This window comes from Macrotis lagotis, chromosome 1, assembly GCF_037893015.1.
Source record: "Macrotis lagotis isolate mMagLag1 chromosome 1, bilby.v1.9.chrom.fasta, whole genome shotgun sequence".
NCBI lineage: Eukaryota > Metazoa > Chordata > Mammalia > Peramelemorphia > Peramelidae > Macrotis > Macrotis lagotis.
Genome location: NC_133658.1, coordinates 718,184,890 through 718,206,201, shown reverse-complemented (window position 1 = coordinate 718,206,201; position 21,312 = coordinate 718,184,890). Strand labels below are relative to the sequence as shown.

General features: G+C 34.2%; 1 protein-coding gene across 1 annotated transcript in view; it reads right to left on the bottom strand.

Moving 5' to 3' along the window:
• Positions 1-19,909, bottom strand: part of LOC141507890 (nebulin-like) — a 266,955-nt gene extending 247,046 nt beyond the window's left edge. Inside the window, exons 1-8 of the mRNA XM_074216005.1 lie at positions 19,802-19,909; positions 19,088-19,171; positions 18,499-18,565; positions 8,451-8,492; positions 6,649-6,864; positions 4,115-4,222; positions 2,207-2,311; positions 1,112-1,216 (exon numbers count right to left, since the gene is read on the bottom strand). Of these exons, the coding sequence (XP_074072106.1) occupies positions 1,112-1,216; positions 2,207-2,311; positions 4,115-4,222; positions 6,649-6,864; positions 8,451-8,492; positions 18,499-18,534 (612 nt within the window). The 5' untranslated portion in view covers positions 18,535-18,565; positions 19,088-19,171; positions 19,802-19,909. The remainder of the gene's footprint in view (positions 1-1,111; positions 1,217-2,206; positions 2,312-4,114; positions 4,223-6,648; positions 6,865-8,450; positions 8,493-18,498; positions 18,566-19,087; positions 19,172-19,801) is intronic.
• Positions 19,910-21,312: the final 1,403 nt, after the last annotated feature.

Here is a 21,312-nt window from a genome sequence, read left to right as displayed (position 1 = left end):
AAACAGCAAAGCTGAATGAGATCCCCATATAATCTGCCTTCTTCTACCACTCAAATGACCTTTTTCCTAACAAACCATTACTAGGGATACAGAACTATCTGTTTTCAATGTTTCTTCCTCTGGTTTCTTATCCATCTCCTAGAATAAGTGGTAATAAGAATGTAAGTAAAAATGTCACTATTTGGAAAATTTGAAGAATTACATAATTTTCTTAGTTTTTGTTGTTCAATCATTTTCCATTCATGTCCAACTCTTTGTGATTCTATTTAGATGTTTTTTTGGAAAAGATACTAGAATTGTATACTAGAATAGTTTGTCACTTCCTTCTCCAATTCATTTTACAGAGGAGTAAACTGAGGCAAGCAAGGGTTAAGTGACTTGCCCAACCTCACACAGTTAGTAAATAGCTGAGGCTGGATTTGAACTTAGGAAAATGAATCTTCCTGACTTCAGGCCTGGTACTCTATCTTAAGTACTCAATTAATATTTTTTGATTGCTTGATTTATAAATCTAAAAGAAGGGTGGGAAGACCCAGAAACCTGTATAATTCATGAACAGAGTAATCAGCCCTTAAATCGGGGACCCCCCAATCAGGATGTCTAAATACCTTGGCTAATAGATCACCAAGCTAGAGGCAGCAACTCCTGCTCTTAGGTCCTTACCCATTTACCCTGCCTCCTTTCCCTCCATTTTATGGGATTCCCAGTAAGCAAAAAAGGCAAACTGGCCAAGGTACCTCTTCCCCCACTTAACATCTTCCTCCACATCATCCCTCATTGTTCAGGGAGAGAACTATCAGAATCTACCGAGGTTAATCTCAAGTCTTTGGGGAAAAAAAATTCTTCATAACCATCAAGCATTAACTGTACATTCTTGAAAGTTATTGAGTTGCAAGCAATATTAGTCCCCCTAGGACCTGTAACTTCTCTCTGCATCAAATCTGCATACTTATTGCAGAATAGTGGATATCATGGTTACCTGTATTTGTACCTTATTCCACCCTTGACCTGAAAGATCCTTTATCTTACTTGAACTCTCTATTTCTCCCACTTACTTATTAGGCTTTTTTGTTTGGAGAACTGATGTTGAACTCTTAACAACTTTCCTTACCTTACTGAACATGGCCGTGTTCTTAATTGCCTGGACAAGTTCTGGAGCATCAGGGGGAAGCAGGTACTTATCCTTGGTGTCTTCCCAGTTCTGCTTATACAAAACCTTGATGGAACAAACCAGATATGAGACAGTTATTCAATCCTCAGGGATAAGTATGCTCAGGAGAATTAAATGTCTTCTTTTGCTCCTTGAGCAAAATTTGCCAATTATGCTTCATGGAAAGTACTTAATGTGATAACTTCCTATGTTTCTCCATCAATAATAAGATTAAAATTTGCAAACTCTAAGATTTTCACTGCAGAATTTAATTCTGCCTCCTTGTTGAGATTTGCATGTAGTTTTATGTTAAAAATTAAATTTGTTATATGAATTTGACATTCATCAACAAACAAAAACATTTCCAAGTATACCTAAGATCAGAGATACAAAGGTTTATGTGTTGATTTTATATATTTTACTATTTCTCCTGGAGTCAAATATTGTTGTTTAGTTGTTTCAGTTGAATTCAATTCTTTGTGACCCCCCTTTTTAGGGTTTTCTTGGCAAAGATACTGGAGTGGTATGCCATTTCCATTTCTAGCTCATTTTACAAATAAAGAACTGAGGGAAATAGAGTTAACTGACTTGCCCAGGGTCACCCACTAGTAAATATCTTAGACTGGATTTGAATTCATGAAGATGAATCTTCCTGTTTGTAAACCCAGTGCTCTAGCCACTGCACTACCTATTTAGTTAAATGTTATCACAGGGAATCACAGGTTATCATAAATGTAGTGCCATCTGAGGAAAATGAGCCCAGAGAGGTCAAGTGACTTGCTCAAAGCCATATAGGGAATTAAATGGAAGGAGTATAAATGAAATAAACTCCCAATGTTCAGGATTAGGTTTTTATATATCCATTTTCCTTCTCTGATTACAAAAGATGATATCATAAATTTAGAATTAGAAGAGACCTCAAGGGCTATTGATCCAGCCCTCTCACTTTATAGTTGAGGAAATGAAGGCCAAAAATTTTAAATGAAATTTGATCCCAGGTCCTTTGACTCCAGTGTTCTTTTCCCCTGCCATCCTGGTCAAACATTCTGGTCTCACCTTGCTAACTTGCTGCGATACTTTCTTTGCATGTTCAATATCCTTTGCCTTCTCGTCAACGTGGCAAATTGTTTTGGCAACATCACCATCCATACGATACTTCACCTACAGCACCAATACAGTACAAGTTGTCAACCTGAGAAAGGCTGAGGAAACTCCTGCATACAGTATGAGCTTATTGGAGACACGTCAGTTTCTTAACACAAAACTCTGAATACCTTTGATACTGGAACTACAGCTCACCTTATGCATTTCTTATCACCTGAGATAACCTGAGCAAAAAAAATGCTTAATAAATACTAATGGACTGATCTCATAGGTCCTTTCTTGTTGATCACTTATTCTATGAGCTTCTCATTTCTTGGGCTAATGTTGCCTACCATTGCTTGGATTCACCAATGAATCACCACAAAGAACCATGATTGAGTTGCTGTTTCCTTCAGCTATACCATTTCAAAGACTTATAATTTCAATATTGTGGTTATTCCATTCACCAAACCACATCTTTTCATGTTTAGTAGATTATCTTCCCAGTGGTCATCTTTTGGAGATAAGCCTCTTCAAATTGAGTTAGAGCTGGTTCTGGGGTGGTATTGTGGTTACAGTACCTTTATTTGAAACCTTTCTATCCTACAGAGGCTCTGAGAGTTTGTGTCCTGTTGACATATCCTGCAAGAACATAAGGTCAATTCCATGCCAGAGAGAGACATCAGAATAGAATTTTAGTGGAGGCTCTTTTTCAGATTCCTCTCTAAATATATCCTGCTCTCTGGATCCCTGACCAACTCTTTGGAGTCTTGACCAAGCACCACAACTTATCACTAATACTACCTCTAAACCTCTGGACATTTTTAACATCACACAATCTTATACATTGCATATGTAGTTAAAGTCTGCTTTCCCAAAAAATACTAATATCTTCTATTTAATCAATTCTACTTGCTTCCTACTGACTTTAGAATAAAATATAATAACCTATTTAACTTTCAAAGCCCTACACAATATACCCCCAACCTACCTTTCTGGTATTCTTCAATCCAATCAAGCAGTCTTCTCTTTTCTTCACTCACAACCCTCTATCTTCTGTCTTATGTCACATATGTTTATATGTGTGTATTTATATATATATATATATATATATATATATAAATATAATATATATATACACATTTGTGTATAAGCTATGGCTACATATTTTATAAGTATATGTGTATAAATATATATATACATGCGATATATCTTATAAATGTATGCAGATATGTATCAAATATGCATGTACACATATGTTTTCTGTAAGTCATTGGTATGTATTTAAAATATAGGTGCATAAATGTGTTATAGAAAATAAATGCATTCACATGAGTGCTACATGTGTATTTTTGTGTTGTACATATTTTATAAATGTGTGTGGATACACATATATAATATAATATACACATATATAATGTTTACATACATACAGGGTTTTACTGGTAAATGTTTAACAATCAGCTCTCCAGGGTAAAATATGCACATGACACACTGTAAGTTTAATTTGCATTATTAACATTTTCTCCTTCCTTTTTCTTAAGTCTAGGCAATCAACAAGACAGAATATCAAAATCTAATTTCTAGTAAATGCTTTTTTTCCTGAGGTGTGAATGTTCACAATGGAAATTTAACAATCAACATGAGCCAGTCTGGATAACTTCAACACAACTTTGTGTGTAATGTATCTATATCTATCTATCTCTATTTAGAGATAGAGATAGAGATAGAGATAGGCTTGTTATCTTCTCAATTAAAATGCAAGCTCATTGCAAATAGGGATTGTTTCACTCTTTATTCTTGTATCCCCAGTGTTTTGCACAGTGTCTGCCACATAATAAATGATAAATACTTATGGATTGATTTAGTTGTAGCACGCACCTCACTGAGCTGATCTTGTACTTTCTTGATTCGTCGCAGTTCTGGAGTATCAGTTGTGCTGGCATAAGGTAGTCCTTTAGTTTTCTCAAAATTCTCTTTGTACTTATTCTGAAAGCGAATGTTAGCATTACAACTAAAACACACCCAAACCAAGGACATAGCAATTACCATATTTATCGTTACTTAATATGCATCCCCATCACCAAAATGAATCAGATGCCATTAGTGAATATTTGATAAATATAAAATTGCCATGTATATTGCCTTGTAATTGTTATTAAGACTCGAAATAATGTACATATAAACATATTTGTTGTTTTATACATACATATTTATAGTTGTTGAGTCATTTTTAAGTTATAACTGACTCTTTGAGGCCTCATTTAGGGTTTTCTTGACAGAGATACTGTAATGGTTTGCCATTTCCACCTCCAGATGATTTTACAGATAAGCAAACTGAGGCAAAGAGTTAAAAGACTTGCCCATGATCACAAAGCTAGTGAGTGTCTGAGGTTGGATTTGAACTCAGGTCTTCCTGACTTCAAATCCAGTATTTTAACCACTATAGCTTCTTGCTGTCCTTTAAAAACATAAATATTTATACACATACATATAGACATATTTATATGTATGTGTGTATGTTCAATATATGTATCATATACATATATTCATTTATATTACATATCATATATATGTATGCACATATAGGAATACTCAATAAGTAAATTCTTTACCATTGGAGGTTTGTCTTCTTTTTTCTTTTTCAATTCATAGTCTTAGAGAATTGTCTTATTAATTTGGGATCCAATTCTGCTTTCTATGGGTGTGACTTTCAGAATTGTACGTAAGAACATGAGGGCAGATAGAAACCCTTATGATTACCTAGGATCATTTATGAGCATGATCCAACTTACTCCTTTTTAACTTTTAATTCTGAAATTGCATTACTAATAAAAACAAATAGACCAAAAAAGCATCTATTTAGCACTACTATTTAACACTATTCTAGAGATACAAATATGAAAACAAAGATAGTATCTGCCCTCAAAGAACATATGTGCTGATGGGGAAAACAAGTCAGTTAGGATAACTGTGACCAGGAAATAGTACTTTAGTTCAAAAAAGATACTTAAGGGCAAATATGGGGGGGTGGGGGAGGGAGGAACAATAGAGGAGTAAATCAGCACATCTCGTTCAGGAACAAGGAGAAAATGGATTGGGTCTGGTTCATAATTTCAGAACTGAGAAACATGAGGCAGGTGTGCTTTTTAAGCAACTGACAGATTTGTTTTTATTAATATTCTCTAGAGTATTATATATTATATTAATTAATATCAGTTATAGTTTCTGTATGTTTTATCAATTTCTGCTTTTTTCATACTATTATCATAAATCAGATTAATGACTAAATAGTATTGGATTCTAAAACTGATCTTGGCCTCATTTTTTAGGGTAAACACCTCTTTCTCTCTCTCACACTGTATACACATGGACAAAGTCATCATATATAAATATTTATTCCCAAGAGTTGCATAATATGAATATTTATTCTGTAAGATTAACTCTTTTTTTTTTTTTTTGGATTTTTCAAGGCAATGGGTTTAAGTGGCTTGCCCAAGGCCACATGGCTAGGTAATTATTAAGTGTCTGAGGTTGGATTTGAACCCAGGTACTCCTGACTCCAAGGCCGGTGCTCTATTCACTGAGCCACCTAGCCACCCAAAATTAACTCTTGAAGGCAATAGTGATGACAGATTTATACTCTAAAGAATAGAGCCAAGAACCAGACAGAGAAATCCTGGTAAAACAACTTTCTCTACCAAAACTAATTGGCAGCTGGCAAATTTTTTGACTTAGAAAGCTGACTGGATCAGAAGGAGATTACAGAATTGTCTTATTTATTCACATAACCATTATGTCCAGGGGCAGAACATGAATCTGGTTATTCCCAACTCTGAGGCCATGTCTACACCCATTTTTGTCATACTACCTCACTCAAAGATGGAAGGTCTAAGAGGAAAGACTGTACTAATGTTTAGCCCATTGAGGAAAAAATTAGGATGTACCAGGTTACAATATACCTCCATCACATAGCATAGGCTAGAGTATGTCTGGCATTGCTGATGTGATGTGGTCCCTTACTGAGAAGGGAAGATTCAAAAGCATTTAAGGTCAAGAGATTCCTACTGTAGCCAGATCATTTCCAATAGTCCTGTTTCCTAAAATCAGGTCCTGGGTTGGAATGATTCTGGTAAAGGCAAGCGAAAAGGATACCTTGCACAGCATACCCCTCATTATAATAAACATAATGTGCAACTCATGTCTCCAACATTTAGTTAGCTGATATGATCATCTTCAATATGAAGGACTAGTAATAGTAGTACATATGTGAAGAAAACTCACAAAGAGAAAGCTCAGAGGATAGAGAGTTTATAGTTCTGTGAGAAGTCTACATCTCCTTCAAAGTAATGTCTTCTCACTGACAAAACAACTTTTCGGAAATGACTTATGAACTACAATACATCCACACTTACCGGACTAAAGAGATTTTGCATTTTCTGACTGTGTGCTATGTAGGGGGTCATGAATTTTGAAGGGTCCACTTTCTTCCTAATAATTTTCTTCCTCCCTGCTGGCTTTGTTGGTTCTTCATCATGAGACACTGTCCGTTCCTCATGGTAAGTTATAGGCTGTTCGTCCTGGCCAGCTATTGTCCGTGTAGTGGTTGTCTCATAAACTTTGGTTATTGTCTGAAAATTGTGATGGTAAATCATAATTATCATAAAGGGAAAAATACTACAATGGGGCATAAATAACCATCATACTGACCTAGGTTAGTACATTTCATTCTGGTTATATCTTTATATATTATATAAAGCAAGATATAGCTCAAAATATCCAAATAAATACATGCAATGTCATGACATTGGTTGCACTATATTGTCTGCTTACAGACATATTCTTCAACTGCTATAGACAATATATATTAAAATGTATTTTTTATTATTTATATGGTAGCAAATGCTAGGATTAAATGCTATTTAATTCTTTTTATAATTATTAAGACTTCAATAACTTCTTAATCAACATGCCAAAGGAAAAGCCAAATTCAAATTATTTTGAAGCTGGGGAAGGGTTACATATAAAGTTTGGATTTTGACTCACAACAACTTGTGAAATCAATTAAGGAAGAGCTAGGTATAAATGGCTGGCAGCTTTAATTAAAAACACTTGTTTATTTTGCAGGTTTTCTCTCTTTCCACATCCCTCTGAGACCATATGGAAGGCAATAATTAGCCTTAAACAACAGAAATTAATCACAAATACAACAGGCTAATAAGTCACCTTCTGATTTTTTAATTAAATGAGTGCAAATGTCATGTTTACTGATGAATTATTATTTCATAGGAGTGAAAAGCCCTTCAGATATAGCATGTCATTTATCTCCTATAGCAACCCTATCTGATAAATAGGAAATTAGAATTACATTTTATAAGCAAAGAAATCAATACTCTGCAATCTTTGCATTCAAAACAAATACCAAGCACCTGAGCATTAGAATCTTATTCTTTAAACTAGCAACAATTACCTCCCCAATGCAAAAATTCCTCTAGACAATTGTGAAGAGACTTTAAATTAAAAATGAAAGTGTGTGGTTAAATGATCACTTTTGAGCATTGTCAGTGCATAGCCATCCAATTATTTCCTAAACATGGAGTTACATTAGCTAGGATTTTAACCCCAATTCCATTTTTTAAGGATTTAACTTTTATGCAGATTTAACACTTACTGCAAAGCACTCAGGGTTAACCCCTTGGTTTATGGCTTGCCAAGCATAACAAAAAAAAATGCATGCAGAAAACCACACTAAGCTTCATCACTAGAGAGGTATTTCACCTTGAAAAAAGAGTTCCAAGTTGGAATATCTGTCTGAATGTCTCACTCAGAATTTCAAATGAATAAAATCTGAGTAGCATTACAAATATCATGTCAAAAAGGAGAGAAATAATATCCTTGTTGACATAAATGATGAGTTTCGGGTTGGCAGTGATGCTGCATGCATCTGCATCGCAGATCACAACTGCAACCACAGTTAAGAGTACTGGATACGAGGCCTTCCACTCTAGTTGACGTTATCCATAGTATAAGCAGGACTTTCAAAAAAAACCAAAAAGATTCATGGGAAGTCATCCTCAAACATCTTGTTTATTATTTTGAATTTTTAGGTGGTGAAATAACCCTTCAGATATAGCCCCCTGTGCGAATGACCCCTTCCCACAATGGCGCTGGGAAATTTCATGAGTGAGTTGTTCGTGCAAGTGTCCTGAGGCTTTACCTCGCCCGGCACTTCTTCATAGACAACTTCTTCTGTGTAGTACTAAAAATAGAGTACAAATGTCATCACTTCTAAGAAGAGACCATGCTGGTTCTCACCTGCATCTCGTCCTTATTTGAGTCCTTCACTCTGTCTGCAGCTCAGATGGCTTAAGAAGGTTTAGTGGTAAAGACAGTAGATTTGAAGTCAAAGTACCCAGCTCTGCCACTTAACACTTATATGACTTTGGACAAATCATTTATCCTCTTAGGTATCACTTTGTCATATTTAAGATTAAGGGATTAGACTAGATGGCTTCTGAGGTTCCTTACAATTTTAAATCTATGATTCTATGATTCAAAGATTCTTTTTAACTTGAAATCTGTGATACTATGATCTCCATGGAAAAGAAGCTGATGAGGAAAATGGAATAAATGTGTTTATGTGGGCATTAAAGGCCTTTTGGTTCTTAGAGTAATTTGGACAACTTGGTTGGACTATCTCTATTCCCAGATTTATCTGTCTAGCCATCTATCTGTTTGTTTGGTTTTCTACATCTGAACTCCACAAAGTTCCATTGAAAAGTTTAGGAAGTATAGAGAGGACAAGAAAATTCAGTGCTGCTTGGTCCCTAGCTGAAGCTAGGATGTGGGGAGATTCTTAGGTCAGAAACAGCAAGCCAATAAACAAGGTAAATGGTAGCATATCTTCCAAATATGTTCTTTCTAAAATGTAGTTTTTGTGATCTAGAGTTTGAAATATTCAGCCAGGAGAAACAAGAAGTTGTAGGGTTGTTTCCATTGTCTAGATAAATATATGTGGAAAATGGTAATTGGCTTTACTTATTAACTACTTTCCATAGATATCTCATTTAATCATTAAATTTTAGAGTTAATAGAAATTTTTTTTTGAGATCCAGAGAAAAGTAGTTTGTCCAAGTTTATATAACTAGCCACAGGCCTGTGTTCTTTATACTATACCTCATCTTGAATAGAGAAGACAGAAACTGAATAACTTAAAGCTAGTTAAAAAGGAATAAATTCATTCTTTTTGTCTCTTTTTTTATCCCCAGTATCTAGTCTAGCACACACTGCCTTGCAAACAGTAGGGTTTAATAAATTCTTTCTTTTTTTTCTTTGTTTTTGAAAGGCAATGGGGCTAAGTGGCTTGTCCAAGATCACATAGCTAAGGAATTATTTAAGTGTCTGAGATTAGATTTGAACTCAGGTCCTCCTAACTCCAGGGCCAGTGCTCTATCCACAGTGCCACCTAGCTGTCCCAAAAAATTCTTTTAAAATTGATCTAAAGTCAACCTAGGAATATACTACTTTTCAAAATGGCCATAAGATAACTAAGATGCTTGAGATAGATATATACATATATATATGTATGCATACATACAGAGAGAGAGAGAGAGAGATTTAGGTTCATGTCTCTCTGTTTTTATAGGGTGCTGAATTAATCTCTCCAAATCTCATAATTTCATTATTCAGAAGGGTTTACTTCCAAGGGATCAAGAGTTGCCCTTGCTAGAGGACAAGCAAAACAAGATGTCTTCCCAACATAATGATGTTTAATCTCTTGCCATCACCACTTTTTTGGAATCTGTAACCTAGATCTGTAAACCAAGCCTGAGTTTATTCCTCTGACATCACCAGCAATAAAGAGACCACAATTAGAAGCTGGCTGACATTTTCCTGAAGATACGTAAGAGAGAGTAGAATTTAGCTCCCTCTGCCTCAGCCTCATCCAACCCTGTTGGACAAGTAACAGGAAAGGCTCATTTAGGTCAAGCATGACAGGAAAAGTGTTGAAAATAAAGTATCTAGATCATTTTCTCAGTTATCAAAAACACTTACATAATAGCATACTTTTCATTCTTTCTGTTGTCATCACTAGAAATGCATCAAGGGTGAGCAGAAAAATTTTGAGTTCCACTTTTTCTGTTACTGTCTTCCTTTTGGGAATTTCATGTTCTTAGGTCATCTTGGAGTAAACCCTGCTCTTTAATGAGAGGTTTTATTCAAACCATTTATTTCAACCTATCATTTTTATACCTGCTACTATTGTGGCACCCATGTTTTGGTTAAATAACAAGTAAAACCTAGAGCTCAAGCTAATAGATATTTATTTTATGATTCCTTCTATTGTATTATTTTCTTTCATTTTATAACTCAAATGCTTTTCTATCAGTGCTGCTCTACAACAGTCTACATGGATATCTTTTTATTATTGCATTCTATAGCAAAATGCATTTCTATGCAGTTGAAGAGTGCAGGGGATAGAATACTGGATTTGGAATCAAGAAGTCCTGAGTTCAAGTCTAGCCTCAGGCCCTGGACAAGTCACTTAATCTCTGTCTGCCTTACCTTCCTTATCTGTAAAATAGAAATGAAAATAATAACACCTCCTTCTAGGATTATTGTGAAGATCAAATAAGATAATGTTTATAAAGCTCTTTGCAAATCTCAAAGGGTTGTATACATGCTAGCTCTTATTAAAACTTTACAGTGGTAAAACCTGTCATGGTTTACCAGGTCTACAAAATCATTCTTGGGAAAATTCTTGATGAGGATGCTACCATGTTACCATTCCATGCTCAAGAAAAATTTATTGTATCTAAGGAAAACCAAACTTACCAGAGACATTTGGAAATGTTTTGAATGTTGCTAGCAAAAGTTAAAATATTTTTCTACTGACTCTCCCCTTTTGCCTGTGCTACAGACTCAGTATCAATACATGTCTTTTACAATACACATGGTGGCCTTAACATCTATATCAAGTCTTATAATTATCTTCTACTAGCTTGCTTCTAATTAGGTCTTCCATCACTGTCTTCATCATTTCCTTCTTTTTCTCATTTTTACTTGGCTCTGATGGATACTCTCAGAATAATTTTGTTTCCTATGTTTAAGGTTGATTGGTTTCCTTAGAGGTAAATGTTTCTTAAATTAGTTCTTCTCTGTGTTTTTGAAGCTCTCCATTGATCATTTACTCTAATTTCTAAAACCATCCTATTTCAATAGTGTTTCCATTGGCATCAATAAAATTAGTCACATGTAAAAAAGACAAAATTGACTGGTCAGATACAGAATAAAGAATAGATCTTAAAGAAATAATGGGAACAAAATGGCAAGGATAGACTCACTAAAAATGTCTTCTACATTTCTATGATTCAGATCTCTCATTTTTTTCCTCATCCCTGGAGGTGCACGAAAGGAAATAATTGAAAGGAAGGAAAGATGGGATTTGTATGGAGAGCTTTGGATGTGGATACACTTGGAAGTTATTAAACCAACTTGGACTATTAAAAGAAATGTACAGAAGATAGAGGCAATTCCAAGCAATGGATGATGAGTATGAGTCCTGTAAAAAAAAAATGGTCCTGTAAAAATAGTGCTAAGAAAGCTAAAGTTAATATGAGCTGAAGCTTAAAGTCAAAAATTAGGCTTGTTTTTTTTTAAATTACCTAGGGAGACTGTATTATGATAATTGATAACAGAGAAGAAACTCTCATTTTATTTCTTTTTTTCCTCTGCAAAGGAGAATGACTTTAAATTGGAAATAACTATGAAGTTTCAGGGACAGTAAGAGAACATCTTGTTGCCTTGGATGAATTCAAGACTTTTAGCCCAAATGAAGCTCATCTCCAAATCCTGGAAGAATTAGCAGATATCACTGTTGGTGATATCAGAAACACTATGAAGAGTTCTTATGATATTGGAGAAAGTCAAATGTTCCAATTTTCAAAAGGAACAAAAAAGAAGGGAGAAAGAAAAGAATATGAATACTAGAGACTAGTAAGTTTGAGTTTAATCCCTAGGAAAATTGTAGACTGGATCTTTTAAGAGATGGTGGATTTATATCTAGAAAAGGGAAGTGGTGATATTTTAAAAAGCAGCATGATGTCATCAAGATCAGGACATGTCAGGACGGCTAGGTGGCACAGTGGATAGAACACCGGCCCTGGAGTCAGGAGTGCCTGAGTTCAAATCCAGCCTCAGACACTTAATAATTACCTAACTGTGTGGCCTTGGGAAAGCCAATTAACCCCATTGCCTTGCAAAAAAAAAACTAAAAAAAAAGATCAGGACATGTCTAACTTTATTTCTTTTTATAACTATATTATTAAGCTAGCAAATAAAAAGAATGCAATAGTTATAGTTTACCTAGATTCTAGCAAAAGTTTTGATAAAGTTTATCTCACTATTTGTATGATAAAGATGGAAAATACAGATTAGATGATAATACAATCAGATGGATCCATAACTGTTTGGATGACTGAACTCAGAATAGATGTAAATGATTCAATGTCAACATAGCAAGAGTTATGTAATGAACTATCACAAGGCTCTATATTTTGTTGTCATTCATTCATTTTTCAGTCATGTCCTACTCTTCATGACCCTATTTTTAAATTTTTAACATTTTAAAAAAAATTTAGATTCCAAATTCTATTTCTCCCTGTTCCCCCAACCCCACCCCCACGGTAAGAAATTAGATATATGTTACACATGTGCAATTATATAAAATATCTTCATATTTGTCATTTGTACTAGAAGACTCAAATAAAAGAAAAAAATGAAAGAAGGTGAAAAATAGCATGCTTCTGTCTTCAGTCAACATTGGTTTTTTTCTCTGGAGGCAGATAATATGCTTCATCATTAGCCCTTCGGGATTGTCTTGGATCATTGCATTGCTGAGAATAGCTGAGTCAGTCATGGTTTTTCATTGAACAACACTGTTGTAACTGTCTTCAAAGCCAGTGCTCTAGTCACTGCACCATCAGGAAGACAGGAGTTCGAGCCTCAGACACTTGTCACTTAACTAGCTATGTGACCTTGAGCAAGTTACTTAACCCTGATTGTCTTGCATCCAGGGCCATCTCCAGTTGTCCTGATTCATATCTGGCTATTAGAGCCAGATGGCTCTGGAGGAGAAAGTGAGGTTGGTGACTTAGCACAGTCCCCTCTCATTCAAATCCAATTCACATGCTTGTCATGGTATCACCTCCCTGATGTCATGGTCTTCTTCAAGAATGAAAGACAAAACATATTATTGTATACAAAGTTTTCCCGGTTCTGTACACTTCACTATAGGTTGATTCATTTAGTCTTTTCAGGTTTTTCTGAAATTATCTTGCTTATCATTTCTTATAGCACAATAATATTCCATTACAATCACACTACAACTTGTTTAGCCATTCCCCAAATGATTTCTAATCCTTAGCCACCACAAAAAGAGCTGCTACAAGTATTTTTGTATAAGCAGATCCTTTTCCTATTGTTGGATGTTTTGGTGATATAAACGTACAGGTGGTATTGCTGGCTCAAAGGGGATTCACAGTATAATAACTCTTTTGGGCATAGATCCAAATTGTTCTCCAGATTGGAGAAGTTTTATCAACAGTGCATTATTGTCCCAATTTTCTCATATCCCCTCCAACATCCAACATTTTCCTTTCTTGCCATATTAGCAAGGTGGTAACACAATTGTTTTAATTTGCATTTCTCTGAACAATAATAATTAAGAGTTTTTTCATATGATTTTAGATAGTTTTGATTTTTTTGTCTGAAAACTGCCTGTTCATATCTTTTGACCACTTGTCAATTGGAGAATGATTTGTATTTTTATAAATTTGACTCACTTCTTTATATATTTGAGAAATGAGGCCTTTAATCAGAGATACTTGTCACAAAAATTTCCTCCAGCTTTCTACCTTCCTCATAATTTTGGTTGCATTGGTTTGGTTGTGTAAAATCTTTTTAATTTTATAAAATCAATTTTATATTTTATATCCTCTGTATAGCTTCTTTTATCCTAAATTATTCCTTTATTCATGCTCACTTCATTTGTTTATGGTATCAACATTTATGTGTAAAGCATGTACCCATTTTGACCTTGTATTTGTATAAAACATGAGAAGTTGACATTTATCTAGTTTCTGCCGTATTGTTTTCTAATTTTCCCACCAATGGATTTTTGTTCCAAAAGTTGGATATTTGGGTTTATCATATACCAGACTACTATGTAATTTGTATCTGAACTATTCCACTGATCCATCACTCTATTGCTTAGTCAGTACCAGATTTTTTTTCAATAATTAATGCTTTATGACACAATTTGAGATGTGGTTTGACTAGTCTACCTTCTGTCATAGTTTTTTATTGATTCCCTTAATATCCTTGAGCTTTTGTTCTTTCAGATGAATTTTGCTGTTTTTTCAGCTCTACAAAATTTTTGATAGTTTGATTGGTATGGCATTGATGAAATAGATTAATTTAGGTAAATTGTCATTTTTATTATATTGGCTTAGTCTACTCACAAGCAATTAATATGTTCCAGTTGTTTAGATCTGACTTTATTTGTGAGAAAATGTTTTATAGTTGTATTCATATAATTTCTGGGTTTTACTTGGCAGCTAGGCTCCCAAGTATTTTATATTGTACATTTATATTTATTTTGTATCTTACAACTTTTCGTTTGTTTGTTTTAGGTTTTTGCAAGGCAAATGGGGTTAAGTGGCTTGCCCAAGGCCACACAGCTAGGTAATTATTAAGTGTCTGAGACTGGATTTGAACCCAGGTACTCCTGACTCCAGGGCCGGTGCTTTAACCACTATGCCACCTAGCCGCCCCTGTATCTTACAACTTTGCTAAAGTTGTGAATAATTTCATGAAGTTTTTTCAGCTGATTCTCTAGGATTTTCTAAGTACATCTTATCATTGCAAAGAGTGATTTTTCTTCCCTCATTGTCTACTCCAATTCCTTTAATGTCTTTTCCTTCTCTTCTTCCTTTAGCTAAATTTTTCTACTATAATATTAAATAATAGATTGATATTAGAGGCATATTTGAAGCTTTCTTGGTGAAGATACTAGAGTGAATTGCCATTTCCTTCAACTTCTTTCAACTTATTCAGAGGAAAGCAACGCAGAGTTAAGTGGCTTTCCCAGGGTCACATAACTGGTAAGCATCTAAGGTCAGATTTAAACTTCAGGGAGATGAGTCTTCGTGACTCCATCTTTCCACTATACTTGTCTTGTGCTGATTAACATTTTTTATGAATGATATGGAAAGAAAAAAAATGTGATTTGTTTAGAAAACAGCAGAGAAGGTTTATTAAGAGGCAGTCTAGAACTTTGTGCTGAAACTAATAGATGAATTCAATAAAGAAAAATGTAAATGTTTTTACTCAGAAATAAAAAAATCTATCTCATAACTATAAGATGTGATTAGATAGCAGAAATTTGTGAATTGTAAGCTCACTTTGGGTTAGCAGTGTGATGTAGTAGTCAGAAGAGCTAATGTAATTCTAGTCTATGTTAGGAGGCATTACTTCCATCAATAGTTCCTCTTTTCTCATCAGAACACATTTGGAGTATTAAGTTCAATTTTTGCATCATAGATTAATAAGGATATTGATAAAATTAGGGACCAAATATGGTTTCCAAAAGGATAGTTATTAGCTTTGATCTTAATCAACTATAGTAATACTGTTTTTTAATTACTATTTCTTTGACATGATTCTTTTTCCAGATTTGCTAATGGAATTTTCAAATGTTTTATTTTAAATATAATCTAGAACCTTAATTTAAGAAATATCTCAATGGAAAATGAGAAAAAGCAATATTTTTCCAGAGCTCCTCTCATATAAAGGGCCCAGTTGAAAACATTCAGATTATATTTCTCTTATCTCTTTGATCAAGAGTTAATTATCTAGCATTCTCATATCCATGAGCCTATGAATCATTGGAGAAATAAGTCAAGTCTTCATTTCTAAAGAATCTCTCTCTCTCTCTCTCTCTCTCTCTCTCTCTCTCTCTCTCTCTCTCTCTCTCTCTCTCTCTTTCCCTCCCTCCCTCCCTCCATCTCTATTATTATTCTCTTTCTCTCTCAATGTAAAGGTAGGAAATATATTAGTTTAAGAAAATTCAACAAACATTTGTAAAATAGCTTCTATGTGCAAGCTATTTGTCAGATGCTATGAATGCAAAGATTAAAAAAATTACACAGTCACCATTCTCAAGTCAAATCAGAGAGATAAGACATATATAAATTAGACATGGTGTGAAATGTGAAAAGTGCAAAGGTAAGACTGAAGCAAAGGGCTATGATAAATTTGAAGAGAGTGGGAGAGGGTTGGCATATATGCATGAAGTAGGAGAGGGCAAGAAGATTTTGGCAAATACAAAGTAGCATAATTTGACTGAACGTAAGGTTGATGAAGGAGAATGTGTGAACTAATGTGTGAAAAGGTAAGTTGAAGTGATATTGGGAGAGATCTTGATTGCCAGGCCAACCAGTTTGTGTCTTGTCTAAGGAAGCAATGGGAGATCTTTAAGTTTTTATGCAGAAGAATGACATTTTCAGATACTTAAATCAGAAAAATGATTTCTTTATAGAGGAAATAGACTATAGCCTTGGAGACAATTCAAGAAACTATTAAATATATCCAAATGAGAAGTAATTGAGACCAAAACTAGGTTGTGATCAGAATAAATGGAAAGGAAAATTTTAAAATAAAAAATTAGGGAATAATTAGAAATTATAGTAGTTTCCTCATAAAATAGATACTCATCAGAAAGAACTGATAGGAAGTGGTAATGATATGTCAGGGTAAAATTTAAAGAAGGGTCAAAGATGATGGTAAAGTTTTAAACTTTTGTAACTAAAAGGATGGTAATGTGGAAATAGAAATAGAGAAATCAGAATGTGGGGAAAGTTTAAGGGATGATTATGAATTTTGGACATTCTGATTAGGAAGTAGCCATAAGATCTGGGTGGTGAATATATCCAATAGGATGTGGTTTGAGTTTAGGGTTAGATGCATAGATTTAAAGTCAGCCAGAGATATGATGATCATTAAAACAAAGAGTATGGATGAGATCACCAGTGAAGGAAATATAAAGGAGAATAAAACCACTGAAAGATTTTCAAAACACACTCATACTTGGAGGGAGGGGAAGGAAGAAGGAGATAAGACAGACAAAGGAGTGATCAGAGAGGCAGGAAAAGAACTTGAAAATGACAATTTGACAGATACCAAGGTAGAAGGTTGATTATCAAAGGGAAGAAGTCATTTGGCAGTGAAGGGGAAGAGAAAGATGGAATGAAAGTATGACTGACTTTAGGAAATATTTTTTAGGATAGGAAGAAAAACTCAAAACAAAAAAACTCACAACCAATTTGTGAAAGAAGATCCAAAAGAAACAATGTTTTGAAACTTAGGGGAGTAGTCTTAAAAAAAGGTGTACTAAGGGAGTTTTACTAGAGGAACAATGAATTATATGAAACAACTTGCAATTTCATGGATGTCTGGAGTCACCCTATCCATCCTTCAATATTTTGAAATTAAACATTCAGTATTTCTAGATTTCTAACAGCAGAGAATAATATTATGCTATGAACAAAAAAAATACTTTAAAATCTCTATTCCAGATGATATTACAAGCTTGTTCTCTCTCAATTTCTATATTTTAATTAAAATAAACCACAAACTTTCTGAATGTCACTTGAGCAAAAGAATGGAAAATTGTTAATGGTAGCTGCAGCTTGTAAAGACATTGAATGGAATAAATAAATCAGAATCCATAAAAAGAGATTTTTTTTTTCAAGGAATGAGAATCTGACCTATAACATATTATGGAAATTCTCTTTGAAGTCAGGACTGGTGTTTGTTTCCTTACTCTCTAGTTAGTAGCAAGTAATGCTGCGGTCACTTAAACTTGCTTCCTCCTCCTGGTCTTTTCCTCCCTGGTGCTTTGTTCTTGTTGGGAATGGAAAGAATAAGTGGGTGCATCAGGAGTGGGTTTTCCAGGTCAAATGAAAAATAATCTTTAGTTCTCACTTTTTTTAAAGAAGAAAATTTTGGCTACAATGGTGGGATTTCCTTTCAACCCTGATTCCCACATAGTTATAACTAAACTCAACTAAAAATATCCACCTTCATATACACTAGCAATGCCTTTGTGAATTTAAAAGAGACAATGCCATTTTAAAATGACTAGTGCATTTTAAAACAAAAACAAAAGCAAACAAAACTCAGCCATCAGATATTGGTCATCTTACCTCCACCACCTCCTCATATTCTTCATCATCCGCCATGTTTGCAGAGTAGTACTCTGTTACCTACAACCTTTTAATATTACAGACAACAACACATTAGACATTCTTCTCAGGAATGAAAATGAGTATGTGACACAAGTAGCCTAAATATTAAACACAAACTAAACACAAACACACATTGATTTTTGTCATAAAAGTGAAACTATGAATTTAAGATATAATTTTTAAAACACCAAGATAAAATTTTCCTTTCATTGACTTTCTTTAATCACGTATGATATCATTACTTATGGTTGCATTTTCCAGCTGATTATATTTGGGGAGGATTAGAATTAGGAAAGAAATGGGAAGCATAATGTTTACATTTCTACCAACTGGGACCAAAAACATTTTCATTTAATATAATCAATAAAAGAAAATTTAATTTTGATTTTCAGAAAAAAGTTTAAATCAACTGAAAGTGGAAGAAAACAATGTATTTCTTCTGGTATAGCTTTGATTGTGCTTAATATCTCACAAGAAAAGGTCAAGATTAAACACTATGAAAACTATTGAAAACTATATCTGAATAAATTTTTAAAAAAACAATGACCTCAAGGTACTGGGGTTGGTCTCTCCCCACACACCATTGGCTTGAACAGGTACTCCTCTTTTTTTCTGCAAATCTTGTTCAAACCTGAAAAAATCAAAATCCACAAAATATGGGTTTTAAACTATGCAGAATGAGGGATCTTTGAAATATATTCTCAATTCAATGACTAATGAGAGGTTCTCCTTGTCCAATTTGAGCTCCTTGATTTAATACTAGTATAAGAGAATTCTGAGGCTTGATGGTGGAAGATGACGTTTTGTAACAGCTGTTCCTTACTGCAAAGATATTTGCCATGTAAGCCAATACCTCTAAATCATTGGTTGGTTTTGTTTAGCTAGCGAAACAGTCATTCCTTCTGAGGCAAATGGGGCCCAGTAGAGCAGGTTAAATATAGGAACATACAACATGGTCCCTTTTTAGTGCAAATACATTAGGAGAAACATGGAGGGCAAAAAAGGAATAAATCTTTGTTATAGAAGTTAGCTAATATCACCAAAGAATGAATAAATTAGCTATTAAGGATGCTAACTCTAATTAAAGCTGAATTTGAGTTGTAAGTAGCAACAGATGACATAGCCCTCGATTTCCCATTTCTTTTTCCTTTTACATTAATTTTTCCCAGTTATGACCCACAATTTCATAAAAGACTTCAGGAGACACTTCATAATTTCCCATATAGCATAATCTCCCCCCTAATAAAGAAATCAACCTTACCATTAATATATAAAATAAATTTCCTAAGCAGCAAAGTCTCTCCAACTCTTCCCTCCTGAGAACCCAGGCAAGAGCAGCCCAGATGCACCAGCTCCCAGATTATCATATGGCAGGAGCAACCAATCGGGTCTCGAGTTGCTCAAGTTTCAGAAGCTAAATATACTGAGTGATCCTTTTGAAGGCCACCTGTTCAACAATTTTGCTCTGAGAAAGAAGCTTATAATTTTGCTCACAGCTAAAATCACTGGAATTTTAGTTCACTTTCAGAGCCACAACAAGGAAGTTTAGAGTCAAATTGCAATTCAGTGAACTTATCATTCAATTAGATTCATCAAATAATATTTTGCTGAAAAGCTTGACCAAAACATTACATCTAAAATATTAAAGGTACTTTACACTTAACAAATTCCTCATGTACCTTGTCTTATCTTCCCAGATAAATATCTGTGTATATGTTTCCTTAACCTGCTACAAATAGGCTACTATGACTCCATGGAGAAGAAGAATGGAACAAAATTCAAAAACCTAAAAACAATCTTCCAAAGAAATGGAGAAGCAGATGAATTCAAAGATGACTTAAGACTGGGAAGCTTGCCATTCACCTCAGGCTAAGTATGGTACTAGAAACAAGAAAGAAAAAGAAAGGGATACAAAAGAAAGAGAACACATGATACCTATCCTCAGATCTCTCTCACACACATTTATAAAACTATGTGCATGTGAATGTGACAAATGAAATAAGCATGAAATACAGTAGTAATTTAAGTTATATAGCATAAATACAGAAATATTTCTTAGAGCAGGTGTTCTTAACTTGGGATGTTTGAATTTTTAAAAAATGCTTAACAGTATTTCAATTTGACTGTAATCCTATATATTTTATTGAATGCATTTAGGACATTATTTTGAGAAGGTTCCCTAGCCTTTATCTGATTGCCAAAAGAGTACATGACATATATAAGGTAAAGAACCATTGTCTTAGAGGGAGTTAAAAATGCATATACATTGTAGGTAATTAGATTTTTATACTATTATAGGTATTACTTCAGCATTTGTGATGATGATAAAATTTAGAAGTTTGATAGATATGGAAGAAGAACCTAGATACCAAAATTATCATTTGATGTAATTAGGGAATATTAGCCTAGAGAAACAGAGGATATGATATTTTCAAGCATCTAAAGGAATATAAAATAAAAAAAGAAATTAGCCTCATAATGACTTTTATAACCTTCAGTACTCTACTTCAATAAATCCATGATCTCATCCATGTTATTCCCTTCCAAAGGTATAGCTGCATACTTTCTTATTCTGAGAGCAAATGTGTTAGTATTTATAATATAAAATAGTATCTGGCACATAGTAGGCATTTAATAAATGCTTGTTCCCTGCCCTCTACCTCTGCTCATTCTGTCCCCTTGTTCTCCCCTAAATCCTCCATAGAAGATTAACCCATTTCATTGAAGACCTACTCAAGGTCTTTTAATATTTTTTAACTACCAGTGCAGTAC